Source organism: Ailuropoda melanoleuca, chromosome 4 (assembly GCF_002007445.2).
Source record: "Ailuropoda melanoleuca isolate Jingjing chromosome 4, ASM200744v2, whole genome shotgun sequence".
NCBI classification, from domain to species: Eukaryota; Metazoa; Chordata; class Mammalia; order Carnivora; family Ursidae; genus Ailuropoda; species Ailuropoda melanoleuca.
The window spans coordinates 73,051,105-73,076,741 of NC_048221.1; the positions used below are offsets into that span (position 1 = coordinate 73,051,105).

The window sequence follows — 25,637 nt, forward strand, 5'->3', positions numbered from 1 at the left end:
CTTCGGAAACGTCTGTGGTGCTGTCTCTCGGCCTCTTCCCTGAGGGGGCGGGATGAAGTGGGGGAAACAGCGGACGCAGGCTTTGGAGGCAGAGAGGATAGCATTCAAATCCCTCCCTGCCCAGGTAGTAGCTGTGTGACTTTACGGGAGTCATTCCCCCTCTCTGTGCCTCCTCTGTACCCTGGAAGCAGTCACATCCACCCTGACAGGTGGGGCTCTGAACAGCAGAGCCGAGGAGTGTCACCGCCTAGCACACGGCAGGTCCCTGATGAACGGCAGCCATCCTGCAACAGCCCCTTCAAAATAGCGGGGTCACAGAAGGGAGGTGCTTTTGTGTCCTTACCTTCATGTTTCCGAGTCAGGGCTGGCCTGAGCCAGGAAGATGAGATGAGTGTTTATGAGGCAGGGAATCAAGAATCCCAACACTCGGCCCCTGGCTGTGGAAATAAGGCAATTTCATCCTGCTCCTCTCAGGAAGGGGAAAGTGCCCTTGCCATGGAGCAGTTAGCAACAGGTCCCGGGCCCCAGGGGAAGGGCCAGAGGAGAACCAGAGGTGCTGTTTCAACAAGCTCGGCAGGCTCTGAGAGGGACTTTCTCTGGGTCCCAGGAAGGGAGGAAGACGCTGAACTGCCAGGGGTACAACCTCTTTGGCCCAGTGCAAGATGGATGAGGCAGCCCAGGACGGGGAAGGCAGCCGAGCAAGAGCACCATGTGCGAGCCAGAGGCCCGTCTGTGTGGGGAGCAAATTAGGAAGCCTGGAGAGCCGTCGGAACTTGTGAAGTCATGGGAACACTGCCCTTACTTCTGGAAAGCCAAAGCAGAGGGTCCAAACATTAAAGCTTTCCATGCATCCTTTTCCCAAATAGTCAGAGAGGAAGAAAGTGAAGAGCCCTGGAGGGCGGCTGTGACTCAGGCAGCCCAGAAAGCTCCAGATATAGGCCCAGGAGACCCGGGGTGGACACCCAGTCCTGTCACTCACTCACCACGTGGCCTTGGATAGGTCCCCTAAGCTCCCTCTGCCCCAGAACCTTCAGCTGTATAACATCTGTGCCATCAGGCACGAAACCACTCTAGAATGGCAGGGGCATGGGGGAGGGGGTCTCTACCTGGGGTTCATGGCAAAGTGACAGGGCTGTTGTAGGTAAAGGAGATAGTAAAAAGCAGTATATCACTGAAAGGAGAATGGTTGAAAAGAACTTAAAACCCCATCACCTTGGAGGAGTTTTGATGAGCAAGGAGAGCCCAGCACTGTAACCTGAGATAATCTTGCAGAAACAGCAGGCCCAGCTTCAGAGCCCCCAGCTGTTGGCTTTCAAGGCCACCAGAGAAGTGACTGGAGATTGGAAAGGCCGAGTGAGGTAGTCCCAGGGAGAAAGATGTCGGGGGTGGCTGGAGGTGGGGCGGGCGCCGCTCAACTCAGTCAGCCGCTGGATTAGAGCTGTGGCTTTCACGTTGGAAGTTGAGACCTGTCAGTGGGTTGTGAAATAGAACTCTTTTTTTTTTTTTAAGATTTTATTATTTATTTATTTAGAGAGAGCACATGAGCAGGGGGAGGGGCAGAGGGAGAGGGAAAGAGAGAATCTCAAGCAGACTCCTCGCTGAGCACAGAGCCCGATGCAGGACTCGATCTCACGACCCTGAGATCATTACCTGAGCTGAAATCAAGAGTCAGACGCTTAACTAACTGAGCCACCCAGGCGCCCCTACAATTCTTTCTTAAGAAAAAATTGAAATAGGCTCTCAGAGAATAGGACAGATATATCCACGTGTATTACCCACAGTGGGGGTGAGTATTGTGACAGAGTAGGTTAGTGGGTATATGTGTGTCCTGGACCCTAGGGAGAGAATCTGAGGGTCTGGCCAGCTGGCACAGTGGACTGCATGGGGCTGTGGAGACCCAGCTGATCCTTGTGCAGAGTCTCCTTTTCTTTTTTCTTTTTTTTTTTTTTTAAGATTTTATTTATTTATTCAACAGAGACAGAGACAGCCAGTGAGAGAGGGAACACAAGCAGGGGGAGTGGGAGAGGAAGAAGCAGGCTCACAGCAGAGGAGCCTGATGTGGGGCTCGATCCCATAACGCCGGGATCACGCCCTGAGCCGAAGGCAGGCGCTTAACTGCTGTGCCACCCAGGCGCCCCCGGAGTCTCGTTTTCTGACTAAGGGTTGGGCAAGAGGCAAAGGCAGGCAGCAGTACCCCCTTTGGATTCCAGGACAGTCTTTGACACCACTTAACTGGTTTGTCAGCGAGGTCATGTACAGGGGCACAAGTACTCTTCTCAGATGGTCCTTCCCACATCTGTCAGGCTGAGACCGAAGAAAATTCTGGAAGATTCAACTAACTATAGATAGAAATTAAATAACTAATAATAATGGTTTGCCTTTATTCAAGCACTGCTCTGAGCATTCACAGTGTCTTATCCCATTCAGTCCTCCCGGCAACTGGATGTCTGTGTGTGAGGCGACACTTGTACCATTTTATGGAAGAGGGAACTGAGGCACCGCACACCAGGATTTGAGCTCGGGAAGTCTGCCCCAGTGCTTGTGTTCTTAGCTTCAAGGCTGTTGTCTGCATAGACAGCTTACTCGTGAGGGCGGAGCTGATGCTGGACTTGGGTGGGCTTTTATTACTTCGGAGCAAAAATGACAAAGCCACATTCTCGAGGGCATTAGGATCGCCACTCATGTCTTAGAGCAAGGGGAATGGTGCGTTGTGTGTGCGTGTGTGTGTACACATACACACAACATAGATATTTCTTTAAAATATATTTACAATAAATGTAAATTTTGGATTTTTGTTTTTGGGGTTTTTTTGTTTCTGTTTTTGTTTTTGTTTTGCTCTGATAGCATTTTTTCCTTTCACTGGCCAGTTAGAGCACCCACATATTTTAATACTGTATGTCATCATATTGTATATTGTCATACTTACAAGAATTGACAATTTTTTTTCCTTCATTATCCCTGCAGGGACTCCACAAAGCAAAAAGCTTGCTTTGTAGTAGGTCATAGAAACCAAAATAGTGTTGGCCATGTAGGGAAGTGTTCATTCAAGCTTTGTGTCTGTGCTGCCAAAGCGACCACAGTACATTCAAGCTTTGTGAGTTTGATCTGAGACAAATGCTGACACCGTGCTTAAACTGCACAGACAAGGCTGGCAAGTACTGGCCAAGGAAGGCTCCTGACCTGCGGGTCAGAAGGGACCACAAATTGGACAAGCTAAGGATGTATGTTTTCACTTTTTTTAAAAGATTTATTTATTTTAGAGAGAGAGACAGAGAGTGCACATACAAGTGGGGGGAAGGCAGAGGGAAAGAATCTTCATGCAGACTCCCTGCTGAGCATGGAGCCCAGTGCGGGGCTTGATCCCACGACCCTGAGATCATGACCTGAGCTGAAACCAAGAGTCGGACACTCAACTGACTGAGCCATCCAGGCTCCCCTGTTTGCACTTTTTAAAGCTAAAGTATGGTGAGCTCTACTAACCCAGAATATGATGTGTATGAACTAGAGAATGACTTTTCCCTGTTTCCCAGTAACTGTTGAGCTTTGTTCCCAGCACCTTCCCTACATGAGTTGCAAGAGATAGAAGCTGGCATTTGCTGAGTAGAAAGACGTGGTCATGGGAACAGTGTATATACATGGTTGCAGTAGGTTTCTAGATTCTATAACTTGTACTTGGTGGTTTATAAACCAGCTTGCTCCTGTTTGGGGGGTAATGATGCCTAAAGACAGAGTATGAGATGAGTTGTATCAGTAATGGGATATTGGGGGGGGGTCAGTTTGCTCACTTAACCCTTTTCTTGGTGCCTCCTGTACCCCCTCTGCCATGAGTCTTCCTTGGACAGCCACAGCCACATGACTGTCCTCTTGGAGCTCCACTAGCCCCACACCAGCATCACACAGTGGAGCCTGAATTAAGAGCCACCCTGTCGTATGGGGTCAACTTGCAGGGATTGCGTGTGAACTCATCCGGTCATCCCCCTCCCTGTCGTTGGGGCCCCCCAGCTGGGCCATCACAGAGCCTGCCGCTGCAGAAGCCTCTGCGAAGGTCTGTGCAGAGGAGCAGTTGCGGGGGGAGGAGGGTGTCCAAGTCTCCATTTTGCAGAAGAGGACCTTTGGGGCACAGAAACGAAGTGATCTGCGCCAGGCCCCACTGCTGTCAGGTGCTGGGCGAGGCTCAGAGCCTGTGTCTGGGAGCTCATCTTTCAGTGCTTTTCTCTCCACCTGGCTCTGACTGTAGGCCCCCAAACCCACCCCTACCCCAGCCACTGCCCCAGCTCCTACTGGGCCGGGTGCTGCAGGACACTGATCTTAGCCACTACAGCCGCGGGCCCACCTGGCCGGTCGAGGTGGGCAGCAGGCAGCAGAGGGGTTTCCTGAGCTACGGCCTCCCCCAAACCTTGAGTCCTGGGGCCTGATGGTGTCAGAACTTAGGTCCTTAGACTCCCTACTCCTCTCAGTGACCAGCCCCCCTACTTGGAGGTGGCCCGCTGTCCAGGCCAGCAGCCAGAGCACCACCACGGGGGGCTTTAGCATTGCCCTGGTCAGCGTGCATCAGGTGGCCTAAGTCAGGGATGGTGGACAGGCCTCAGAGGGATTCACCCCCCCCCCCACTATCTCTGTCTGGGCTGTCAGCTCACAGGCTCCGCTTCCTTGCATTTTGGTTCTGTTGTTTCCCTCCCTGCACAGTGGGATCTCTGTTCCTTCAGCCCTTCCCCTGCACAGAGCTTCCCATGGCTGTGCGCAGAGGGCACGCTTCCCCAGCGCCCCTCCCCTCTGCTGATGGCCTCTGTCTCAGGGTCTCAGCTCCGCATTCCAGGGACAGAGGGTCTACCGGCGCCCCGGCTGTGGCCAGTGGTCAGGCCACAATATGCACAGAGCTGCCCCTCTCCTGCCGGGGTGGGATGGCAAGGACAAGAACAGGGAGGAGCAACACTGGCGTGAATGCCAGACACCACCTGGGGTTTAAGTCTAGCTCCCTGGTTGAATGTAGCTCCCTGATGGGCCTCTGCTGCGGGCAAGATGCCCCACATGGGGCCGTGACGTCTGGGTGGCAGTGGGGCTTCGGGTATGGTCCCTTCAGCCCCCTAGCTGTGGGGTGGTGCCAGTCTTTGTTCTCGGTGACACTGACGCCAGTACGCTGCCATGCCAGGAACAGGGACAGATGACATTTCAGGGCTGGGGAGGAGGAGGGGGGCCTCTTGGAGGCCTGTGGGCTGTGCGTGGGCATGGCTGAGACCCCCAGCTATCTCCCACCTCCCTGACTGGCCTGACCACTGTGGGGGCCCAGGCAGCTTGTGAGGGCTGCCTTGTGCATGCCCCTCTTCGTGTCATGTGACATACGTGATGGGGTGTGCACACGTGACCTGCGCCAGTTGGTCCCTTTCCAACTGGAACAGTTCCTCCTGCTCCCAGGACAAAAACAGCCTCAGGCCTTTTTCCCCTGAAAGGTTTGAGCTCCCTGTGTCCGGGAGCGAGCTCACAGGCAGAGCCCGAGTGGCAGGCTGCCCATTCGGCAGGGTTGGCGGTGTCCCCAAGAATCAGTCCCAGGGCCCTGCCTGCCCCCCGGCCCCAGCTTCTCTCTCTTCGCTGCACAGCGCAGACACACACAGAGGCCAGATGGTGAAAGGAGCTGTCACAGAGTGGCCTGGTCTTGGGTCCCTGCTCTTGGCAGAATAAGCTGTAGGGAGCTAGGCTGTCTGGGGCGAGGGAAGCTTCTCCCTGTGAGAGGTAGCGCCCTGTGACGCTGAGCTCAGGCCCTTGGGTTGCAGGGAAGAGGTCCAGGGAGTTGCTGATAGAGAAAACCGCCTTATTTCTTCTACTTAGTGTTGATATGGTCTCAGATAAGCCACCTGGCCTCTGGTCACGCTGCCCACACATGAGGAATTGCAGTTCTGAGTGTCCCAGGCTGGTGACTGAGGGGCTGCATGCTGAGGCCAGGAAAGCCCTCCCGGTGACCTATGCCTCTCCTCTTTGCAGCTGGAGGAGGCAGAGCGCTTTGCCATGACAGTGATCGACCTCGGGGAGGAAGCTGGGGAGTTCCTTGCCAAGGGTTACCTGGCACTGGGCCTCACATACAGCCTGCAGGCCACTGACGGTGAGTGCCAGGGCCTTGGAGCCTCTGCCTGGGGGGCTCAGGCTTCCCGATGGCCACCCGGGCATCTTGACCCACCAGTGCCCAGCACATCTCTATTGAGTATTCTCTCTCTCTCTCTCTCTCTCTCTCTCTCTCTCTCTCTCTCACCCCTCAGTACCATTTCTACTCTTTTACCCAGACTTCATCACTCTCACACATGCCCTCTTCGTGGACCCACCCTTCAAGGCCGGGTCCCAGCCCCTCGGCAGAGCTGATACCCGCCTCTGGAACTCCTGTGTGCCCGCAGTCTGTAATATGCTGCCTGCCCAGACCCCACAGTGTCTTTATTCTGTTTTGCTCTTACCTTCAGCACTGCTTTGACCTTCTGGGGTCTTTTAAACCTCCCTTGACACATGGCACAGTGCTGGGTACACAGTCGGTGCTTAATAAATACTTGTGCTTGGAGGATAGGTTCCACTCCTGCCGCCCCAAGGCTGGCATTCTTTCCCGAACCCTGCCAGCTCAGCCGCGTGTCCCCCCATCAGTGAGGCAGCCACCTACTTCTGTATGCTTGCAGGAAGGGGAGCGGTGGGGTCCCATGCAGATTAAACCTGGAAGAGTAATCTGACCAGGACGGGGCTGGGGCCTGGGTGACAGTCATTTTAAAGCTTACCAGGTGGTTCCATGTGCAGCTAAGACTTCAAACACCTGCCCTTAAATTTTAACACTGAAAATTTGTTAAAAATGGTTTAAAAAGAAGAGCCCTGTGGGTAAGGAAGCCCCAGGAGGCAGGCATCAGCCCGTGGAGCCTGTCTCTCCAGGCTCAGGTGGCAAAGAAAGTGAAGAAGTGGAGGGAGCTGGTGTGCGGATCACATGAAGGGAGGCTGGGGCCAAGCGGACGCCCCACACCCTCCGCCGGTGACTAGGGTGGTGGGTGGCAGCAGGGCAGAGCTAATGGAGTGCAGGATTTGCCAGATAGGGCCCTCATCGGGCCTCTCCCTGCAGAGCTTGTGCCCCCCGGGCTGGGGCAGGGCTGGGCCTGCAGCCCTTCAGCATGCCCTCATGGCTCTGTCTCTGTCTTGTCTCTCCCAGCGACTCTGAAATCCAAGCAAGATGAGTTGCACCGGAAAGCACTGCAGACTCTGGAGAGGTGAGGGGACCCCCAGCCTGGCAGAGGCACCTGGTGGCACATTCATGCACTTTATCTCCCTGGACCCTGTGGTGGAGGCAGAGTGAAGGTTTCCAGCCCCAGTTCATTGACCAGGAAACCAAGGCTCTGAGAGCTCACGCGGGAAGCAGGGACAGGTCTTTGGGGTTGGGTGGGCAGGCGGAGCCCTTCAGTGATGGTGAGGCACCCCTAGGCTCAGCCCCTCCCCTCTGGAGCTCAGGGCTCTAACATGGGAATCTGAGCCCACGGATGTTGTGAGAATTCTGAGATAAAGCTGGAAAAGCACCTTACATATGTGCCTTGAGGGTAGCAGGGGCTCAGAATTGGTGTTTGCCTCCTGCCAGCCCCTCTCTGACCTGAGGGCTGTGAGGACCCCCCACGCCAGTCCTCACAGAGATTTCCTGGCAGTCAGGATCCCGGAGGGAAGGAGTGAAGGGGATGCCAGGGAAGCCCCTCCCCTGTGCTGGCCCTCCCTCCTTCCCTCCCTCCCTCGGACCCATCTTTGCTAAGCCCCTGCCTCCTCCATAGCCTTGGGTCCCACCTGAGCATCCTGCCCCCCGCTCCTCTGGCCCATCGCAGGGCTCTGCCCTGTGAGCCCGATGGGTCTTACTCCCCCCGAGTACTGCTGTGGAAGCTGCTAGCCCGGACCCTGCCCTGGACATCTTGTGCCTTCCTACAGGAACATAAGCACATCCAACCCCTCTCTGGGGCAGGTTGTTCCTGAACCCGGGGAGGTAAAGAGTCCCATCCAGGCCAATCCCCACTGAGCTACTCGGGCCAACTCTTCATTCCCAAGGCTTCGCTCCCAGAGAGGCTATTCCCAGCCCCTCCACCCGCAGGAGTGTTCCCTTCTGTCCTACAGTGGAGAGGTCAGGCTCCAGGCTCCATACGAGGCCACCAGAGGGCCTCAGCCAGGCCAACAGTTGCCCAGAGGCAAGGGCCATTCCCCACTCCCCAGTCCTCCCCTCTCAGATGGCGCCCTGCCTCGGCAGAGCCAACTCTCTTGGAGCCTGCTGCCCGCGGGCTGCCACCGCCATCATCCCCCGCCGGGCACCCTCTGAGAACCACCGACATTTCACCCTGCAGCACCCAGCAGAGCGCTGGCATGCGGGAGGCCCACGTCACACACTGGGTGCTCAGTCCTTACTCACTGACCTGTCACCCCCTCTCCCCATACAGAGCCCAGCAGCTGGCGCCCGAGGACCCCCAGGTCATCCTCTATGTCTCCCTGCAGCTGGCCCTCGTCCGCCAGGTGGGTTGTCACATTTCCTAACTCCCAGGTCCCCGGGGGCTGTGGAGCTGCTCCTGCCACCACTGCTTTGCCCAGCCACGTGACCCTTTGCAAGGGACCTGACCTCTCTGAGTCCCTGTTTTCTTGTCCGTTATATGAGCACCTTCGTACTGCCCCTCCAAGAGACCCAGTAAGGATGAAGTCAGAAACTGTGGTAAAGCCCAAGGTGGGCACACAGCAAGGGATCATTCTCTGCCCTCACGGCCCCTTGAAGAGTTCGGTCTCCTAAGAAGTTGCTGAGTGACCACAGGAAGCATTTATGTCTTTACCTTCCACAAAGCTTGCTCCGTGGGGCTCCTGGCTTCCAGGTCCGGGATGAGACTTGGTACTTCTCTGGCACTCTCCCCAAGGACCATCGCTCTGCTCTGGTGTTCCAAAGAACACAGGTGCGAGTACCTGAGAGCACTTCATTTTCAGCCCCCTGTAAGCTCCGGGGCTTCTCTTGCCAATCAAGTTTGTGATAAACCTTTGGTGATGCATTTTTTAGTGTCTTTAATTATCCAGCCACCCCTGATGAATGTCTGTCCTCCCAGAGATGGCAGCGCCAGGCCAGTGGAGCCTGGCTCCCAGTTTCCTTGGGGACCCCGGATCCTGGGAGCCTCAGGGAGCTGAGGACCCTCGCATGGACACTAGGCTAGACCTGGCCCACCTGGGTGCCTGATAGCCTCCAGACCATCCTGCTCAGAGCACGTGTGGTTGCCTGAGCAGTGACAGCTGTGGGTTTGGACGCTTGGCCCAGGATAGTGGGCTTCGCTCTGGAGAATCACGAGGGAGGAGCAGCCTTGGGGAGACACAGGCAAGCTGAACCAGTGACCACAGTAACCTTGCTTCCTTCCCTTTCCTTGAACTTTCCATAAAAGGAGGTTCCCGTGGGTGGAGTCAGGGCCTGGCACGAGTACTCACAGTGTGTGCCGAGGCTGGAAGGAGAGGGGACTAGGGACCGAAGGCCCCAGCTGGCCTGCACCATAGGCCCCTCAGGGAGCACAGGAGGCCCATGTCTGAGGTGTGGTAAGGAGCAAGACTTTCTGGAAAAGACTCCCTAGTTCTTGGGAGGATAGGGAATGGATGTGGAGAAAGTTGCCAGAGCCAATGCAGTCGCCAGTCCCAAGGGCATGAGAGCACACAGCCCTCAGAAGAAGGAAGTGTCTTACCGCTCCGCAGCTGCCTGGGCTCTGGGGGCTTGAGGAGGGACAGGCACGTCCCACAGGTGCAGGACTGGGCAGAATGTTCTCGCACGTCGTCTCACCCTCTCAGCCGCTGGCACAGGCACGACCGTCCTCCTCACTTTGTAGCTAAGAACTGTAGCTCAGAGCGGTCGCCGGAAGGTTCCAGCTAGGAAGTGGCCGGCCGGCAGCCACGCCCCCACCTGACCACAGAGCCGAAACTGTGGGTCTCTGAGTAGGAGGAGGCATTTGTGTGTGGTCTCCATCACTGCATGGACAGGTGCGGAGGAGACCCGCCTCTGGGTCTGCGCCCAGGGACCTGGGTGGCCTCCTTATGGCCCCCACATCCACCCAGATCCTCTGTGCTGCACCCTAAACCCGTTCCTCTTTACCCCTGAGGAGCAGTGGCTGCCCAAGCCTGACCTGGGACAGCAGATCCCTCTCGCCATGGTACTTAGGGCTGTGTTTTCTGGTCAGAGCACCAGCCCCGCCCCCCAGGGCCCAGGGTCTCACTTGAGTCTGCCCTGTCCTCGTTGGCCGGCGCTGGCACCAGAGTCCTGGGGGGAGGCTGGGCCTTGGAGAAGGTCACTAAGCTGGCAGTCTTCTCTGGCAGATCTCCAGCGCCATGGAGCAGCTGCAGGAGGCCCTGAAATTGTGCAGGGATGATGCCAGCGCCCTCCACCTGCTGGCGCTCCTCTTCTCGGCCCAGAAGCACTACCAGCACGCCCTGGACGTCATCAACATGGCCATCACAGAGTATCCCGAGAGCTTCAAGTGAGTTCCCTGTGGACACTGCTGGGGGTTGGGGGCTGGCCTGCCACAGACAAAGGTGCCCTCGCACACCGCTGCCACACACTGATTAAGTGCCTACTGCGTGCACACCCCCTGGCTGGAGGGTCAAGGCCAGGTGAGGCCCTGTGGGGTCAGAGAACGGCTCTGGCGTTCTGGGCTAGGAGGCGTCGGGAGGAGTGGTGAGCTCTGTGCAGCAGCTGCGGGCTCCACGGGGACTACGTGGACCGCAGAGGAGACTGTGTTCAACTGCACCTGCTGGAGCTGCTTCCACCCCGCCCTGGGCTCTCTGCCTTTGAGCCTCATGGGGACACTAACCTGTGTAACTTAATCATAACCCTGGCACAGCCAGCCAAGGATGAACTTCTAACACTCGCTGGGCTGGCGAGGCCAAGTGAGCCATCTCCCTGCCTCCAAGCAGGCCACGGGCATTGGGGGAAAAGGGTTCTCTCCTTCCACAGTAGTCCTGGCCTCTCCGTCCATCCTTGGCAACTCCACATCCCCCCAGGCCACACTGCCTAGATGTCCCTCCTCTTTGGAGCAGGGTTCATGCTGCATTTGGCCCAGGCCATGGTGGGTGTGGCAGGACGAGACTTTCCTGCCCCCACCTATACACAAACAACCCACTGCCACCCAACCAGGACACGGGGGAACAAGATCCGTACTGGGCCAGCTGAGGCAGGAGGGTGCATTGCTCTGCAGGAGGGAATGAGGAGGTCGGTCATCTTTTGATTTCTGCCCTCTTCCCCCAAAGCATGTGACACTGGGTATAATAGACCTTGTTTCTCTGAACCCTGTGAGCCCAGGATGAGAGGCCCCTGAGCACCCCCATTCCCACTATGTTTCCCCTTCGGGTCTGAAGGAGGGCTATTTAGCACCAGCCAGGGGCTGTCTTGCTTCAGAGAGCAGAAAGAAGCATGGTCCTGGCTCCCTGGAGGGGGGACTCACACTGGCAATGGAGACAGGTTCACGAAGAATCAGGGGAAATGGGTGGGCGCCACAGCCGTGTTAGGTGATAAAGGGAAGCTGCAATTGCCCCAGCCCGAGGAGGTTCCCTTCATGTGGGGAGCCTGGGCGTCTGCCTCTGTCCTTCCCTAGCTCATCGGGGCCAGAGCCGGCTTTCCCGTGCCTGTGGCCGCCTTCAGAGAATGCCATGGGTAGCTTTGCCTGCAGACCTTGCAGGATGACTGTCCTCACCGAGGCTCAAGAAGGGTGTTTTGGGAGTATCAGAGAGCCCTTACAGTAAGCTTCCCAGGGTGCCCCACTGAAGAGCAGGCCCTGGTCAATAAAGCCAAGGGCAGGCGTTCCCCCTGCAGGTCAGCCCCGTTTCCCCTAGTCCACACTGACCCTCTGCCCGCAGCACGTTGACTCCTGACCCTTCCTGTCCCCCCGCTGTCCTGTCTCAGGTGGGCTCTGCTGCCCATGGAGCCTGTTCTTTGCATTCAGGAGATGGCCCTGACTCTTGGCCTCAGCCTGCACTTGGGAGATTACTAAAACTGAAATCGGTCCACTTGAAAAGGCAGGTAGCTTAGGGAATACTAAAACACAGGTAAGATAGTGCGTGTGGACAAGAGATGAGTTCCCTTGTCTCATTGTGCCAGCATAATACAGCAGGGCCTACTGTGTAGAAGTTTATGTTTTCACTTTTAGTGGAAATACACAAAGGACAAAGGTCCTCCTCTTCCAGTTCCAGTTATCTCGCTTTTTTCCAAGCTCCATTCTCACGATTGTCAGGCAGAGTCTGACCCGCTGTCTGCTGCCAGCCATGCGTGTGCTTGTAGGTGTGTGTACGTGTGTGTGCCTTGTGTTCGTGCGTGCACACGTGTGTGTGTGTGTCTATTGTCAGTTAGGCTTTGATGGAAACAAAAACGGTGTGGAAGAAGATCTTAGACTCCTAGAGTGGGGCGGGGTCCTGGCCCTGCCCCAGGTCAGAGCACGTGTCCTAAGAAAGAGAGGCTGGGCCTGGATCAGATGTTAGTTGACCAGCAAGTCCTTTTCCCAAGTGCACCATTACCTGCCAGTGGAGACTCTCTGGGGGCAGCGGGGAACAGAGCTGTCCTGATGGAAACGGGGCAGTCAGTCTCATGCTGCCCACCTGGCCCTTCCTCGGGCCCCCAGTCCCAGCAAGGAGCCTCGCATTCCAGCACCTGGCATCTTGCTGCAGTGTCTCTTCCTTACTTTCCGGCTGAATGCTCTCTGCTGGCAGAATCACTCCCCCTGGCCTGATGTGGGGAGGCTCACGGCTCTTTCTGAAAAATCGGCTTGGAGCCCACAGCGTGTGGGGGTTGTGTTGGGTTTGGGGGTGGCACTCTGGCTCTCCCTCAACCCCCAGCCCACCTCAGGAGAGGTGCCTCCTGCCTCCTGGGCTCCTGGGTTGGGTGAGGAAGCCCCCTTCTCCCCAGTCTTCCTCCCCCTTGTTGGTGGTGTGTGTGCCCTTCCCCTCAAGGGTGCTTCTCCCCCCTCCTACTGCCACCTCACTCGGGCCGACTCCCTCACCAGGAAATGCTTCACTCACTGCAAGTGTCTTCGTGGGGGGTGTGGAGAGCTGGTCCTTGCCGAGGTGGTGACTCCCCCTCATGAGGCCCATGGGTGGGCTTCTGGGCCTCCAAGAATGCCTAGACCTGAACCCTAACAGTTGGGCCTGTGCGCCTGTGTCCAGGGAGATGGCTTTCACCAGATTCTCTATGGGACCCTAAACCCAAAACAGGTCCCAGTGCAGCTTGTGTTCTTGGTCAATTTGTAGGACAGTTGTGCCCCACTCCGTCGACTGTGTCCCTACTTCTGCCGGCAGTAGCCCCTGACGGGGCAGGCTCCGCATGAGAGCAGAGCTGCCCAATGCAGACACCATGAGGTCACTGCCGGGGCATCAGGGGCTTGCGCCATGGGGCTGGCGGCAGGAAGACCTCTCTGAGGTCCGAGCCCAGGGAGGGAAAGTGTTTAAGTCCCATCCCTAGGGTTCTTCTGTTTTGTGTCACTGCAGAGAGGCCTGGGGACCAGAGCATCCCCTTCTCTGTGGTGCCTCACTCTGCAAAGACTGCCCATGTAGAGACATGATAGGGAAGCAGTGACAGATTCTTTATCCAAAGCCACCGTGAGCCCCTCTCCTCCATGGCCCTGAGGACCTCTGTCTTGATTGGAGCCAGCCCTAAAACGCTGCAAAACTAACTAAAAAAAATAAAGGGTGCATCCGGCCTCCTAAACTGTGAGATAATACATTTCTGTTATCTTTTTAAAAAAAAAATCAATCCTTAAAATATATATATATATATATATATATATATAGGAGGTTGGGAGTGGGTGTGGAAAATCCACCTACCACACAGCTCTGTGACGTGACCATAGAGCATGACCATGGCTCTTTGTGAATAAGGCAATCCTGTTGCCCGCAGATGGGCCGGCAGAGTACAGAAACCCGTGGATTAGCAGGAAATGTCATTGAGCCCATTACCGGCCAGGGATCACTGAAAAATGTCATTGCTCTTCAACTGAGACTGCACCCTGCTTCTTCAGCTGCTCCCCGCACTGGGAACAAGCTCTGTGTGGCCCCAGCTGTTGCCACGGCAGATCGTTCACCCGCCAGTCCAGTAAATACCATTGCAGCAAAACAAAAAAATCAAACCCCCTTCACCCTGGCCTCCGTGTCTCCAGCAAGGTCTCCGTGTGAGGGCACTTACAGACCCGAGCTCTGTGTGCCACTGGGAGCCCCCCTGAAGGCTGCTCTATGGGGCTGAGGCTTTTCAGAGGCTCTTCTCTTCTGCACAGCCTGCCCGTGCGTTGGCTCCCAGAGACTGTCTTAGTGAAGGAAGAGGCTGGCAGGCCAGCATTGAGGGTGGAGGGGGCCTGGCACAGCGGGTGTGAGGGGCGGCGGCCAGTGGGTGGAATGGAGCCCTTTCTACGGGAGCTTATCCCCATGTGAGGGCCACAGTGGGGCTCCTGCCCTCGCCGGGTCGTGCTGTTTCTCACCTGTGCCACTGCCAGCAGCTTGATCAAATGCCAAACAGTGACACCTGTCCTGCCTGCCTCTGCCTCCAAGGCCTGTGGCGAGACTCAGACAAGAGAAGGTCTTGCAGTGGGTTTAGAAGCGCATTCAAGGGCAGCAGCGTGGAGGGGTCTGGAAGGCAGAGCACTGCAGTGTGAGACCGCGGTGTGGGGCCCGAGGGCGGGGTGCGTGGCGGGCGCGGAGCTGGGGGAGGGCTCTGTCCAAGCCAGGCCTGGGAGGCACAGGCAGAGGCAGGAAGCCCCTGAGAGGTGTGGGAGCTCCTTAGCTGAACAGGAGGCCACGATTCCTCCAGGCAGGCTAAAGACTCCTGGAGAAAAAACCAGCCCTTGCGGAGCTGAACTTCTGAAAATCCCCCTAAATTCAGAGATTAAAAAGCAAAGCAGAGGATCTTGATTTCCGGGCTGCGGGATGACCTTTAGTTAACGGAGCTTGGGTTTAAAAGGCAGAAACGTGATGAGGCAGAGACTGATGGCCCACGGGGACAGTGTGAACTTGGCACGGGGGCCACCAGGCACCCTGCACAGCTTCCTGAAATCCTGAGGGCTTCCGACTAAGCCCCAGACACGTGTGCTGGCCTGGCCGTCCCTGGCCGGCCTGCAGGGGGCCTCAGGGGGCAGCAAACTCCCTATTTAGAGCGGTTTCCAAGCCCGCTGGGCGGAATGTGCGTGGTGCACAGAGATGCCAGTGTTATGGGAGGCAGGGGGGAGGCTCAGCTGGGGAGGGCAGGGATATGGAGTCAAGGGGAACAGGCTACTGATAAGCATGGTTCCTGCAGCTGGGGCTCCAGGGCCACTGGTTTTAGGTAACAGATTCTTTGTGCTTTAGTCAGTGCGCTTGTAGTGCAGGTCACCATGGCAACCAAACAAAATTCCTCAGCTTCATTATGGGAGCTTTCCAATAACCAGCCTGTCAGTCGCTAACCCCCACCCAGACTTGGCAGCCCACCAGACTGGTTTTGACAAACGCAGACCATGGGTGGACTGGGCGGTGGTGGCGGAGGCAACTGGCAAGACCACCTCCTTCCGCCCCACCCTAGGGGTCCCATTAGGCCCCTTTGGTCAGTTTCTGCCTGGCCCAGCCCAGATCCCGGAGGAGAGGACTTGGAAGATCCTGGGTCAGAGCCTGGGGGGCAGCCCCCAGCACAGGGGCAATATGGCCCTCCCTGCAGGCTGGAGCTGCCATGTGTAAACAACCTATCGGCCCAGCCATCTCCCCCAGGAAGCCTAGGCTGTTTTGGAAAATGTGTGAGCTGGTAACTAGACTGAGCTGGGGCCAGACCTTGGCTGGTTCTGGTTGAGGCTAACTGTGGCCTCAAGGGCACCTCCCTGGTCTACCTGGCCTGCATCACCTTTTTCTCAGGTTATTTCTATTGGTGCATTCCACTAGGCAGAAGGATCAGAGTCCCGGGCCTGTGTTCGCATTTCTGACTTAAACCCGGTGTGTTTATTGGATGGCTCTTAGTAAGGGCTTGTGGTAGATCAAAAAGACACTTAAAATACCAACACTCCAGTGAGGGGGCTGGAATCAAAGGTATTAACACAAACACAGTTTATCACTTTGCTGGATTCATTAAACATTTTTGGCTAGCACAGCCCCCCCCCCCCCACCACGAGGACAAGAGCCAGGAGTTAAACGTGCAGGCCCTGTGGCTGAGGGAAGTGTTAAGCCAGGCATAATCACTGGCCCCAGCACTTTCTTCCCCAAAGGTCAATTCCTCATCAGCTAAGCTGGTTTGACATTCAGTATTTCCCTTTGCTTGTTCTTCTGTGGAGGTTCCTGTGATCTGGCTCTGTGGGACTGTCGTCTGGGGCCTCGGTCTCCCCCTGCCAGTCCGCTTTTGCTCAGACAGGAGGGTCGATGACCCAGGTGGTTTGGTTTCGGGAAGAGCAGAAGGAAAGGAAGGTATTATTTGCAGTTTTTTTTTTCAAAAGGAATTCTTAATTTGTTTTGAGGTGATTTTAGCTCTTTGTTTCCGGATCCTCACTCCCTGATCTCCCAGCTCACAACATTTCTGGAGGCAGGCATTCCAGCCCAGGCCCAAGACAAAGCCTCTCTGCCCAAGGAAGAGAGGGCATTGTTGCCCATGAGGCAGGGCTGGCCTCCCCTCTGCAGTGGGTGGTCTTTGGGGCCCCAGGGTCTGCTTCCTGGGCAGAGGTTACAGACCAAGAACAAAGTGTTTGCTTCTTGGTGATTTATACCAGGCTGGGACCCTACTTTTCTTCTATCTAGGGACCTTCTTTCTGGAAGTTCTAACACTCCTGAATGGTCATGGAAAGGCTCTGAGGAGTTTGTGTTCTTATCTGGCAAGATCATGCGTTTGTGTTCTTAGAGTCATCTGGAGATAACTGGACGTAGGCGGTGGCTGAGGGAAGCAGGGCCTGGAGACCTGCTGGGTCAGCCGTGGGTCCGCACAGATAAGAAGGCCTAGCCGTCCAGCGAGCCGCAGGCGTGCTTAGGTGCAGGCCTGCTCTCAGAAAAGCCCTGAGACAGTTCTCCAGGTGGGGGCAGGGCCCTTGAAGCAGGAGGAGCTCATTTCAGGAAGCGGAAGCTTGCTGGCTGTTGATTTTAATACTCCAAAGCTGGTTCATTTTGAATGAATTCATTAAGAGGTGGTGGGTCAGTGTGAGCCTCAAAAGATGAGGGTACATGGGTCAGTTCATGCTCCAGACCCAAGGGGAAATCATTGGTTTTTAGGGCGAAGAGCTGTCGTCAGGGGCCCTTCTGTGTTGGGAGTTAGTCTCTAGGAAGGTAAGAAAGCTGGGCTTCCCTCTGGCCCTCTGCCTTTCAGGGAGGTCACTCCTGTTAGAGCCACTTTAAAAGAATACCCTCAAAGAGCATGTGCGTGAGTGTAACCAGTTGATTTCCCTGGTGGAGTCTCCCAGAGGTGTGGAATTGGGAGGAGTGTGTGCGACCCGTGTCGCCCTGCCCCTGCCTGGCTTCCTGGGCTGCTGGGTGGAGCCAGGTGTTGGAGCCAGGTGACCCCAGCCTGAATGGGGGCGAGGGGCTGGGCCGACTCCTACCAGAGGGCCTGCTCCTTCCCTGCCCCTGCCCCCGTCCTGTCCTGGGGTGGGGCCTCTGTGCCTGCTCCGCTGGGCCTCCTGCCCCCCCCGCCCCCCCCCNCCCCCCCGTCCAGGTCATCATCCCCTGCTGGGCCAACCAGCAGCTCTACCTTGCCTAGAAGCCCCCCACTCCTCACCCCCGTTGGTCAAAATGGAAAGCTGAGCTACTTGATTGAGTACTGGATTCTCTACTGGTTTGTTTCCTAATTGCCTTAGATACACCCTTTGAACTTCCCCTTGAGAGTAGAAGCACCTTTGGAGCAGGGACTGTGGCCTCTGCCCTGCCCCCGCCTCCTCCCTGTGGGGGCCCCATGGCTAGACACCCAGCACACCTCAGTAGACCATCTGATGGGTAGACCGTGGGAGTGGTTTTGTCTATTGCTCTGGAGCGAAGGAGGGACCCCATACAGATGCTGGCGTCTTACAGCCCTCACGCCACTTACCCTGTTTTCTTGTTTGGGTGTATTTATTTTCTGCTCTTTACAGCCCTCTTACTTGAAAAAACTACTGGGGAAGCTAGATGGTATCTCAAGGGCAGACAGCTGGTACAGGGCAGAGCAGGGGCTAGAACCCAAGCCAGGTGGCCAGCTGGACAGCCCTCAGGGCTTGAACCCCACCAGCTTTGATGATAGTAAGAGAGCAGTACACCCGGTGCGTGCTCTGCGGCGGCCACTGCTCTGAACACCGCATTTGCGTTATGCCCCCATCTCCTCAGGGACCCAGCTAGGAAGAACAGCCCCTGTTGCTCCCACTTTACACAGGAGGGCATAAGTAAGCTGTGTGATCGGGGCTGGGTACACGATGGCAGGTGGGGCAGACCGGGATTGGGCACTTTATGAAGTGTGAGGTCTCTCTGCACATTTTTTCCAAGAAAGAGCCCTACCCTCACCCTCCGGGTATACAGATACTGCCATTCGCATATTACGGATACAAAACTGAAGTTCAGAGAAGGTGAAAGGACTTGCCCTGGAGGCCCCACGGCTAGAAGAAGGGAAACCGAGGTTTGGGCCTGCAGGATGGGGCCCACTTCCTGTGTTTCCCCGTGCCCCGTGCGGTGGGCAGACTCTGGCCTCCCAGCCCGGGAGTTAGACTTTCCAGAGGCGTGGCCGCCTGACTCAAAGAATAGCCTGCTTTTTCACTCAATTATGTGTTTTCTGTAAAAATAGAACTCTTCATTAAAACAGCACGGCACTGCCATCAGCCAGAATTACTAATTACTGTCCTTTAAAGAGATAATTCCCCCTTCGGTGCCTTTGCCACACCTGCCGCCATCCCCTCCCCCACCGTGCAGGGTTCCCACAAAGGCCAGGAGCCGGAGGCATGGGGCTGGTGGGACCAGGAAGAATGGACAGTGCCCCGGGACACTGCAGCCTCTCTTCCTCAGACTTCCCCCATCCCGGGAACGCCCATAGCTCCCCAGACCTCCGTGAGTTCTTGTGGCTCAAACTCCTGTTATTCAACAAAGATTCATTGAGTGACGTTAGGTCAGTCACTGGGGATACAAAGATAAGAAAGACGTGGCCCCTGCCAGACACAGGGTCTGCTAGGGAAGACTGGCAGTGATGGCGTGGGCCAAGGAGACCTGTCTTGTGGGGTGGCTGTGCGCCAGGGCTGCCTGTATAGGGCTCTGTTGCCCGTAGTCCTCCCAGCAGCCTTCCTGGGTGGTGCAGTTACTGTCCCGGAGGGGTGAAGGCACCTGCCGGGAGGGCGCCGAGGCCTGGGCGTGTACCTGCTTTGTCCCGTGCCCACAGCTGCTTCAGCACAATGTGCTCCCGTTTGCTGGGGAGCGAGCTGTGGGCCAGAGGTGGCCCCATCATCTAGACAGCAGTGGCCGTGCTGAGTGATTTTATAGGGAGCCGTTTCCAGGAACAGGAAAGGGAAGATGTGGTCCCATTGCACTTGCGACCCACACAGTCCAGGTCCTTCCCTGCAGCCGCCACTGCTCTGCACGTACTCCCCTACCACCAGGAGCAGTGTGCTGGGGGGAGCAGCTAGGGAGGGGATGCAGGAGAGAATGATCCGAGGCTCCTGGAAAGGGGGAATGGACAAGGTGACCTCTGACCCCTGGAGAGTGCTTGCTTAGCTCAAGCCATCTTCACAGAAATATCCCCAATTTACAAAATAATTCTTTTGGAAAATATTTTTTTTTTGGAAGGGCTCATGTTCATCCAGTTTCGAGGAGGCTCACCCTAAGATATCTCCTCTTTATATAAGTGGGAAAAAATTATTTGTCTTTGCCTCAGATGGGAACAGCTCCAAATCTTAATCCTTTTGACAAATAATTAGCAGGCTGATCCTGCCCCAGGAACAAAGGCCAGGCAGGGCCCAGGAAGTGAGGGAGAAGGAGGAGGCAGCTGCCAGGCTGACCGTGCATTCCACCAAGAACGAGCTCCAGGGACTGCCCTGGCCCGAGCGGCTGGGCAGGTGGGCAGAAATGCCCTGTGGGAACACCCAGAGACGCCAGCCTCGCTGGTCTGCGTCTCCGCCACAGGAGAAGGCTGGCCCAGAGGCAGACAGACTCCTCAAGGCCGAGGTGCTTCATGGTCCAGCAGGGCTGGCCCTATTCAGGTCGGCCGAGTGCCTGTCTGTGCCCCCACGATGCCTGCCTTGACCAGAGCACGGCGGTAGATGAGTGTGTGGTAAGGATGGTGGCTTAAGGAGCCCCGAGCCAGGGCATGAGGTGGCCAGTGTGGACCACCCAAACTCTGGTGGCGTTCTTAGGGAGGGTGTGAGCTCCTAGGGAGTCACCTTGTGGCCTCACTGGGCCTCCCTATGAGGACCAGGGCACACATGCCACTTCAGCTGGGCCCAGGACTCCTTCCCATAGCCTTAGCTGGCTCCCTGCTGGGGTGGGACAGAGCACATGGTGTGTTTATGTGGACTCTTGCTCCTTCCTCTTCCCCAGAGAGAACACTCACTTTCACATCTGTCTTCGGATGCAAGGCGTGGGAAGGGCCTTCGGTCCTGTTAGACCTCGGTGTTTATTTCACATGGGCCTCCACAGCTTCACAAACAGGAATGTGCTTGCAAGAGGGACTTAGGGCCACGGCTGCTTCACCTGGACCTAGTCGGCCGGGCTTAGTCTGTCCCCTCCCATCCCTTCCTTTCCTACACCCTTCTTAAGTCCCAGGAGCCACGAGGAAGACGGCCTGCCTTGCCAGACGGGCCACAGAGGTCGGGGGCTTTCTGAGAGCCTTCCAAGGCACGAGGCCTCGAAACCGCTTTTCCGGGTCTGCTAGGCCTGCCGTTTCGGGGCAGGAGTCCCTTCCCCCAGCCTCAACGCAGGCCTGTGCTTGAGGACTGAGTGCAGCTGTGCATTTCTCAGCCGCTGCGTGCGGGTCACTGCAGTTCATGTGGTGGCAGACGTCACTCCCACTTCACTGGAACCTGCGACATGCCCTGCTGGGTGACAATGGAGCTGGGACTTTGGCTCGGGTTTCTCACTCCGCTCTGAACGACATCACTGTGCAGGGTCTGCGGTGTGGCCGTTCCTCTCCCAGAGTGGTTCCTCAGGGTGTGAGAGGGCCCGTAGGTGCGCGTATTCCAGCCCTTCCTGTCTCAGGACACTCCCTGGTTGTACTTCTGGCTCTGCCCGGGTGACTGTCCTCCGGGATGAAGACCCTGAGTCCTGAGGAGCCGCACGCCTTCATGTCCTGCCCAGAACTCCCCCACTCCTCCCCAGGCCCGTGGAACTTGGCTGCCAGGCAGCTAAAAACGGACTCGGCCAGCACTTTGCTCCAGTGATGAGGCACCGAGCGAACACATCCCTCCCTCCTTCCTAACCAGGGCCCAGCAGTGGGAAGTGGGGGCGTCAGAAATCAGCTCTGATTTCACATGGATTGCGAGACCCTGAGTGTGGCCAGATGGTTGTAACAACACGTATCTTCACAGAACTAAGCAGACACTGTGTGCTCAGCTCCGTGTGGGGCACCGGAGAGGCGGGGAGGACCCTGACGTGGCGGGAAGCAGGGCCCTGGCTGACGAGGCCTTGCCGTCCAGGTGGGGGTGCATGGCAGGACGCAGGACAAGACACGTGGTGGTTTTACCATCTGTAGGCAGGACTGGCCACAGACTGTTTCTAGATTATCTGAATTTAAAAATGCTTGATAGGAATGTATCTTCGTGATTAAACTCATAAGCCTATGTGGCCAAAAGATATATAAAAAATCTATAGAAATAATATCTAGAGATACAGAGCATGTAATTAAGTGCTTAGTAAAGACTCCTGAGTAATCAGAGAAGAGCAGGGGTGGTCATGCCGGGGCTTCTCTGAGGAGGGACTACAACCACTAAGTTAAAATAGTGGGCTTTTTTTAGAGTCTCAGACTCCTTTCTTCAAATGACATTTTAGATTCATTTGGTATATGAAACAGGCCTGCCAGCGGCTGGGCTGGTCGAAGGGGTGGGGAGCCCAGGCTTACTGCCTGCATCCCCTGGCCCCCATGGCCAACGGCTTCCCTGAGACCCTGCCTGGAAGCACCGTGTTCGGTGAGGCTCCAGCATGTTGCGTGGCCTGGGAAGTGTTGCCCACCAGCCACAGTGGCACGTCGGTGCTCAGCCAGCTCCTCGTACTGTTGTGGGAAGAACCAGGCCACCAGTGCGTCCTGGCGCTCAGGATAGAGAGGGAGCCCTGTACTGCAACAGAGGAGGGGAGGGGAGGGAGCCCAGCAGTGAATTAGAGGCATGCCAGCAGGTGTGCAGGTGACCAAGTCCGACATAGTGAAGACTATCCTGGAGGGGCGTGTGTACAGCCCCCATGGGGACACACGGAAAGTCAGAGGGTGACATCTGCTTAGGAGCTGGCCGGAAGTTGGAGAGGAAGGGTGAGTCCCAGCAAGGGCGATGATGTGCAGCAGGGCGCGGATGAGTCCAGGAGGCTGTCCCCCAGTTCAGACTGCTGCTAATACCCACACGAGCAGCTCACGGGTGCCCAAGGGCATCGGGAGGAGTGGCAGGAATGGAAGGTCGTGGCACAAAGGCGTTTGAGTTGATGTCATAGACATTCTGGGCAGGGTTCTTTGTTGAGGAAGATCCCTCCTGGCAGTGCTCAATGGTGAGACTAAGGAAATCTCAGGAGCTCATCTGGAGCCTCCCAGGATCCAGGATCCTGGAGCGAAGGATCCGACCAGAGGGTGACTGCCTGTTGGAGTGCTTGCCCCAGCCCAGAAAGGATGTGGTTTGGTTGAGAAATTCCACACTGGGTCATTCACACTAATGGAATGTCAGCAGCCGCGAGGATAACAGCCTGTGTTGGTAGAAGTCACTGTCTGCCAGCTCAGCTTGCAGCCACTTATGTTCTAGGCACATTGTGTGGTCGGGTCTGCCACTCGTGCTGGCCCTCAGGGACGCAGGGAGCAGGAGGGGGAAGGGGCCTAGCAGAGAGGAGCTGAAGAGGAGGCATGCGGGGGGACATGGGGTGCCAGGGAGCACTTCGGGGCTGGTCTGCCTGGGGAACTGTCCCGGGAACCAGCCTAGCCCGGCCCTGAGTGGCCCCACCTGGGTGTTCCCCATGTCTGCAGGAAGGGGTTTCACTCCTCATCAACAGCCGCTCCAGCCTCTGGTCCCCCCTTCCCAACGCTTCACCTCTCTCCCCCAACTCCCAGCGCTGCCCCACCCCAGCCTCCTTTTCATCACACACCAGCCCAACAAGATGCCTTATCGCCGCCCTCCTTGCATTGAGTCTGACCCACCTGACTATCACTCAATGATCAGCACCTGGTTATCTGGGCACTTTGTCATTTTTAGCACCAGTTGTTACCTTGAAGGTGGAAATTGTGTCTTCTACTCCAGATTTCCTAAAGCAGGGGCTTCTAATACTTGTGAAGCGTTGGACCCTTCGAGAATCCGGGAGGGGAGAGTAGGGATGGCAGGGCCAGTTTTCCCCAGTAGCTGCCCACCAGGATGCAAAGACCACATTCCTGCCCAGGCCTGTGCAGCCCACACTGTGGAGACCATGCTTTCTGCCCTCGGGACCTTGTAGGCCAACCAGGCCATTCATTAGTGGATGTTCTAAGAAGGGCACGAGGCATCCTGAGCAGCTGGGAAGGCAGAATTTAAGGTCAGACTTGAGAGGGGATGAACATGGAGAAGTGAGGCTGGTGTGGGGTGGAGGGGCTCCGAGTGAGGGAGAGGGTCAGAGGGGAAAGCTCCCAGTCCAAGGCTGGCCTCCCCATACGGTGCCTGCAGCCTCAGATCACAGGATGCGTGCTGTCTGGATGTCAGCCTCTCGAGGGCCTGTGTGCCAAGTTCAGATGGGCCAGCAGAACCACCAGGCAGTGATCAAGTACAGGGCCTGACAGTCATGTGCGTTTGTGCAACAGCGATGCCAGGATGAAAAGGGCCTTACTGCTCAGCACCCGGTGAGAACCAGAGTCACAGCCTTGTTTGGGCCTCAGTGGCTCAGCCAAGTTCACATGCTGCCCAGACAGCTGGTGCGCATCAGTGCGGCTGGCAGGACCCACGGTAGAAAGAATGCAGGACTTCGTAGCCGGTAGTAAACTGCCACTGCCTTGCATTTCCTAAGTGTCCACAGCTGCCTTGACCCTCTCTCCCCCGGGACCCCAGTACTCCCCAACAACTGGCACAGCAGGATGCCCCAGCCCCCACCCTCGTTCTGATGGGCAGTGTTCTGATGGTCTCTGCTGTGTCCAGGGCAGAGGGAGGAAGCAGTCGGCCCCCTTCCTGTGGTCCTGCCTGCTGGTGGGGCCAGTGCCTTTTTTCTCCTCCCAGCCCTCATCAGGGCCACAGCCCCACATCCCACACGGTGCTGACCTCAGAGGACTCCCAGTTTTCAGGTTGAAAGAGATTCTGAAGTTGCTCTCTCCCTTGCAGAGTGACTGTGTTCTAAATGGTGACCGGATAGGATCTGGTGGCACTTTAATCCTATTGCACACATAAGGGGAGCTGGCTCTTTTAGGAAATGCAGTGAAGAATTCTTTGATAAAGTAGCACGTGACTGGTGACTGTCCTCATGTATCCAGGGTCAGGAAGCAGTCTGCAGTTCAACTGAGGAGATGTTAATTGAGCATTTATTGTGTGCTGGCAAGGTCTAAAGCAGCACTCTGCCCTTTAGGGGACCTTTCTTTGCCAGTTCCTTGCTTAGCTTTATTCCTTGATTAAGAGTTGCCTTCTGGGTCTGTCTCTTGCAGACAGGGCCCCCGGGGCCCTGTGGGGCGTGTAAATACGAGGATGGCCACATGTTCCTTGAGGACGGTACATACTGAGGGTGTGGGTAGGAGGAGCAAACAAAGTGAGACTCATAGCCACACTTGACAGTGCTTCAGAGCCTGGGGCAGGAGAGTCTATGACCGGGGGCCAAGTGAATGAGGGGGACCGGCAGAATGGTGGGGCGGAATCCCTTGGGGTCCTAGCCTGGGAGGAGAGCTGGGGGAAAGGGCGCCCTCCCAGGGCCATCCTAACTGCCGTCGTCACTCCCTACAGCCTGATGTTCACCAAGGTGAAGCTGGTGCAGGTGCTGAAAGGCCCGGAGGAAGCCCTCGTGACCTGCAGACAAATGCTGCGGCTGTGGCAGACCCTGTACAGCTTCTCCCAGATGGGGTGAGTGGGGTTATGCTCTCTGTGGCTGCCCGGGGGGTGGATGCCCCCCCACACACACACACCGGTGGTGGTTGCCAAGGCAACAGCCCACAGCCCCACAGCCATGATGCCTGGGGGTGGTGACGGAATTTGAATCAGAGTGTGCTACGTACTGCTCCCAGGGCCTTTTACATCTGTTGGCTAATTTTAACCTTTTGACAACCCTCTGTGAGGACAGAAAGAACCTGCTTGGGAAGCGGAAGTTCAGAGGAGTAAGAAGGAAGTCCTGATTGAGCGTCTGGACCAGGCGCTGGGATTACCGCTCATCTCTTAAACACTGTCAGATTTTATTCTCAGCCCAGGAGGGAAACTAAGACTCCGAGACCTTATAGAATTTGCCAGAGTCACTCACCTGGTAAATGGCAGTGCTGGGACTTGAACCTGGGTCGCCCGAGTGCCAGCCCTCCTGAGCCCATTGCTTCTCCCTGGCCCTATTTGGAAGCTAGGAGGAGGAAGCTGAATTCCTGAAGGGCCTGCCCCGCCCATTCCCCCCCCCCC

The 25,637-nt window shown here is 56.5% G+C and overlaps 1 protein-coding gene and 1 long non-coding RNA gene across 2 annotated transcripts in view; one reads left to right on the forward strand and one right to left on the reverse strand.

Annotated features, from left to right (window-relative positions):
• The window catches only part of LOC100470233 (tetratricopeptide repeat protein 7A), an 84,302-nt gene that overhangs the window by 34,195 nt on the left and 24,470 nt on the right, over positions 1 to 25,637 (forward strand). Inside the window, exons 9-13 of the mRNA XM_034659086.1 lie at positions 5,977 to 6,094; positions 7,166 to 7,223; positions 8,421 to 8,493; positions 10,309 to 10,469; positions 24,984 to 25,100. Of these exons, the coding sequence (XP_034514977.1) occupies positions 5,977 to 6,094; positions 7,166 to 7,223; positions 8,421 to 8,493; positions 10,309 to 10,469; positions 24,984 to 25,100 (527 nt within the window). The remainder of the gene's footprint in view (positions 1 to 5,976; positions 6,095 to 7,165; positions 7,224 to 8,420; positions 8,494 to 10,308; positions 10,470 to 24,983; positions 25,101 to 25,637) is intronic.
• On the reverse strand, positions 1,685 to 9,206 carry LOC117801961. The gene is made up of 3 exons (XR_004624880.1): positions 8,802 to 9,206; positions 6,782 to 7,289; positions 1,685 to 1,703 (listed from the first exon to the last, which is right to left on the reverse strand). It is a non-coding gene; the product is annotated as an uncharacterized LOC117801961 (long non-coding RNA).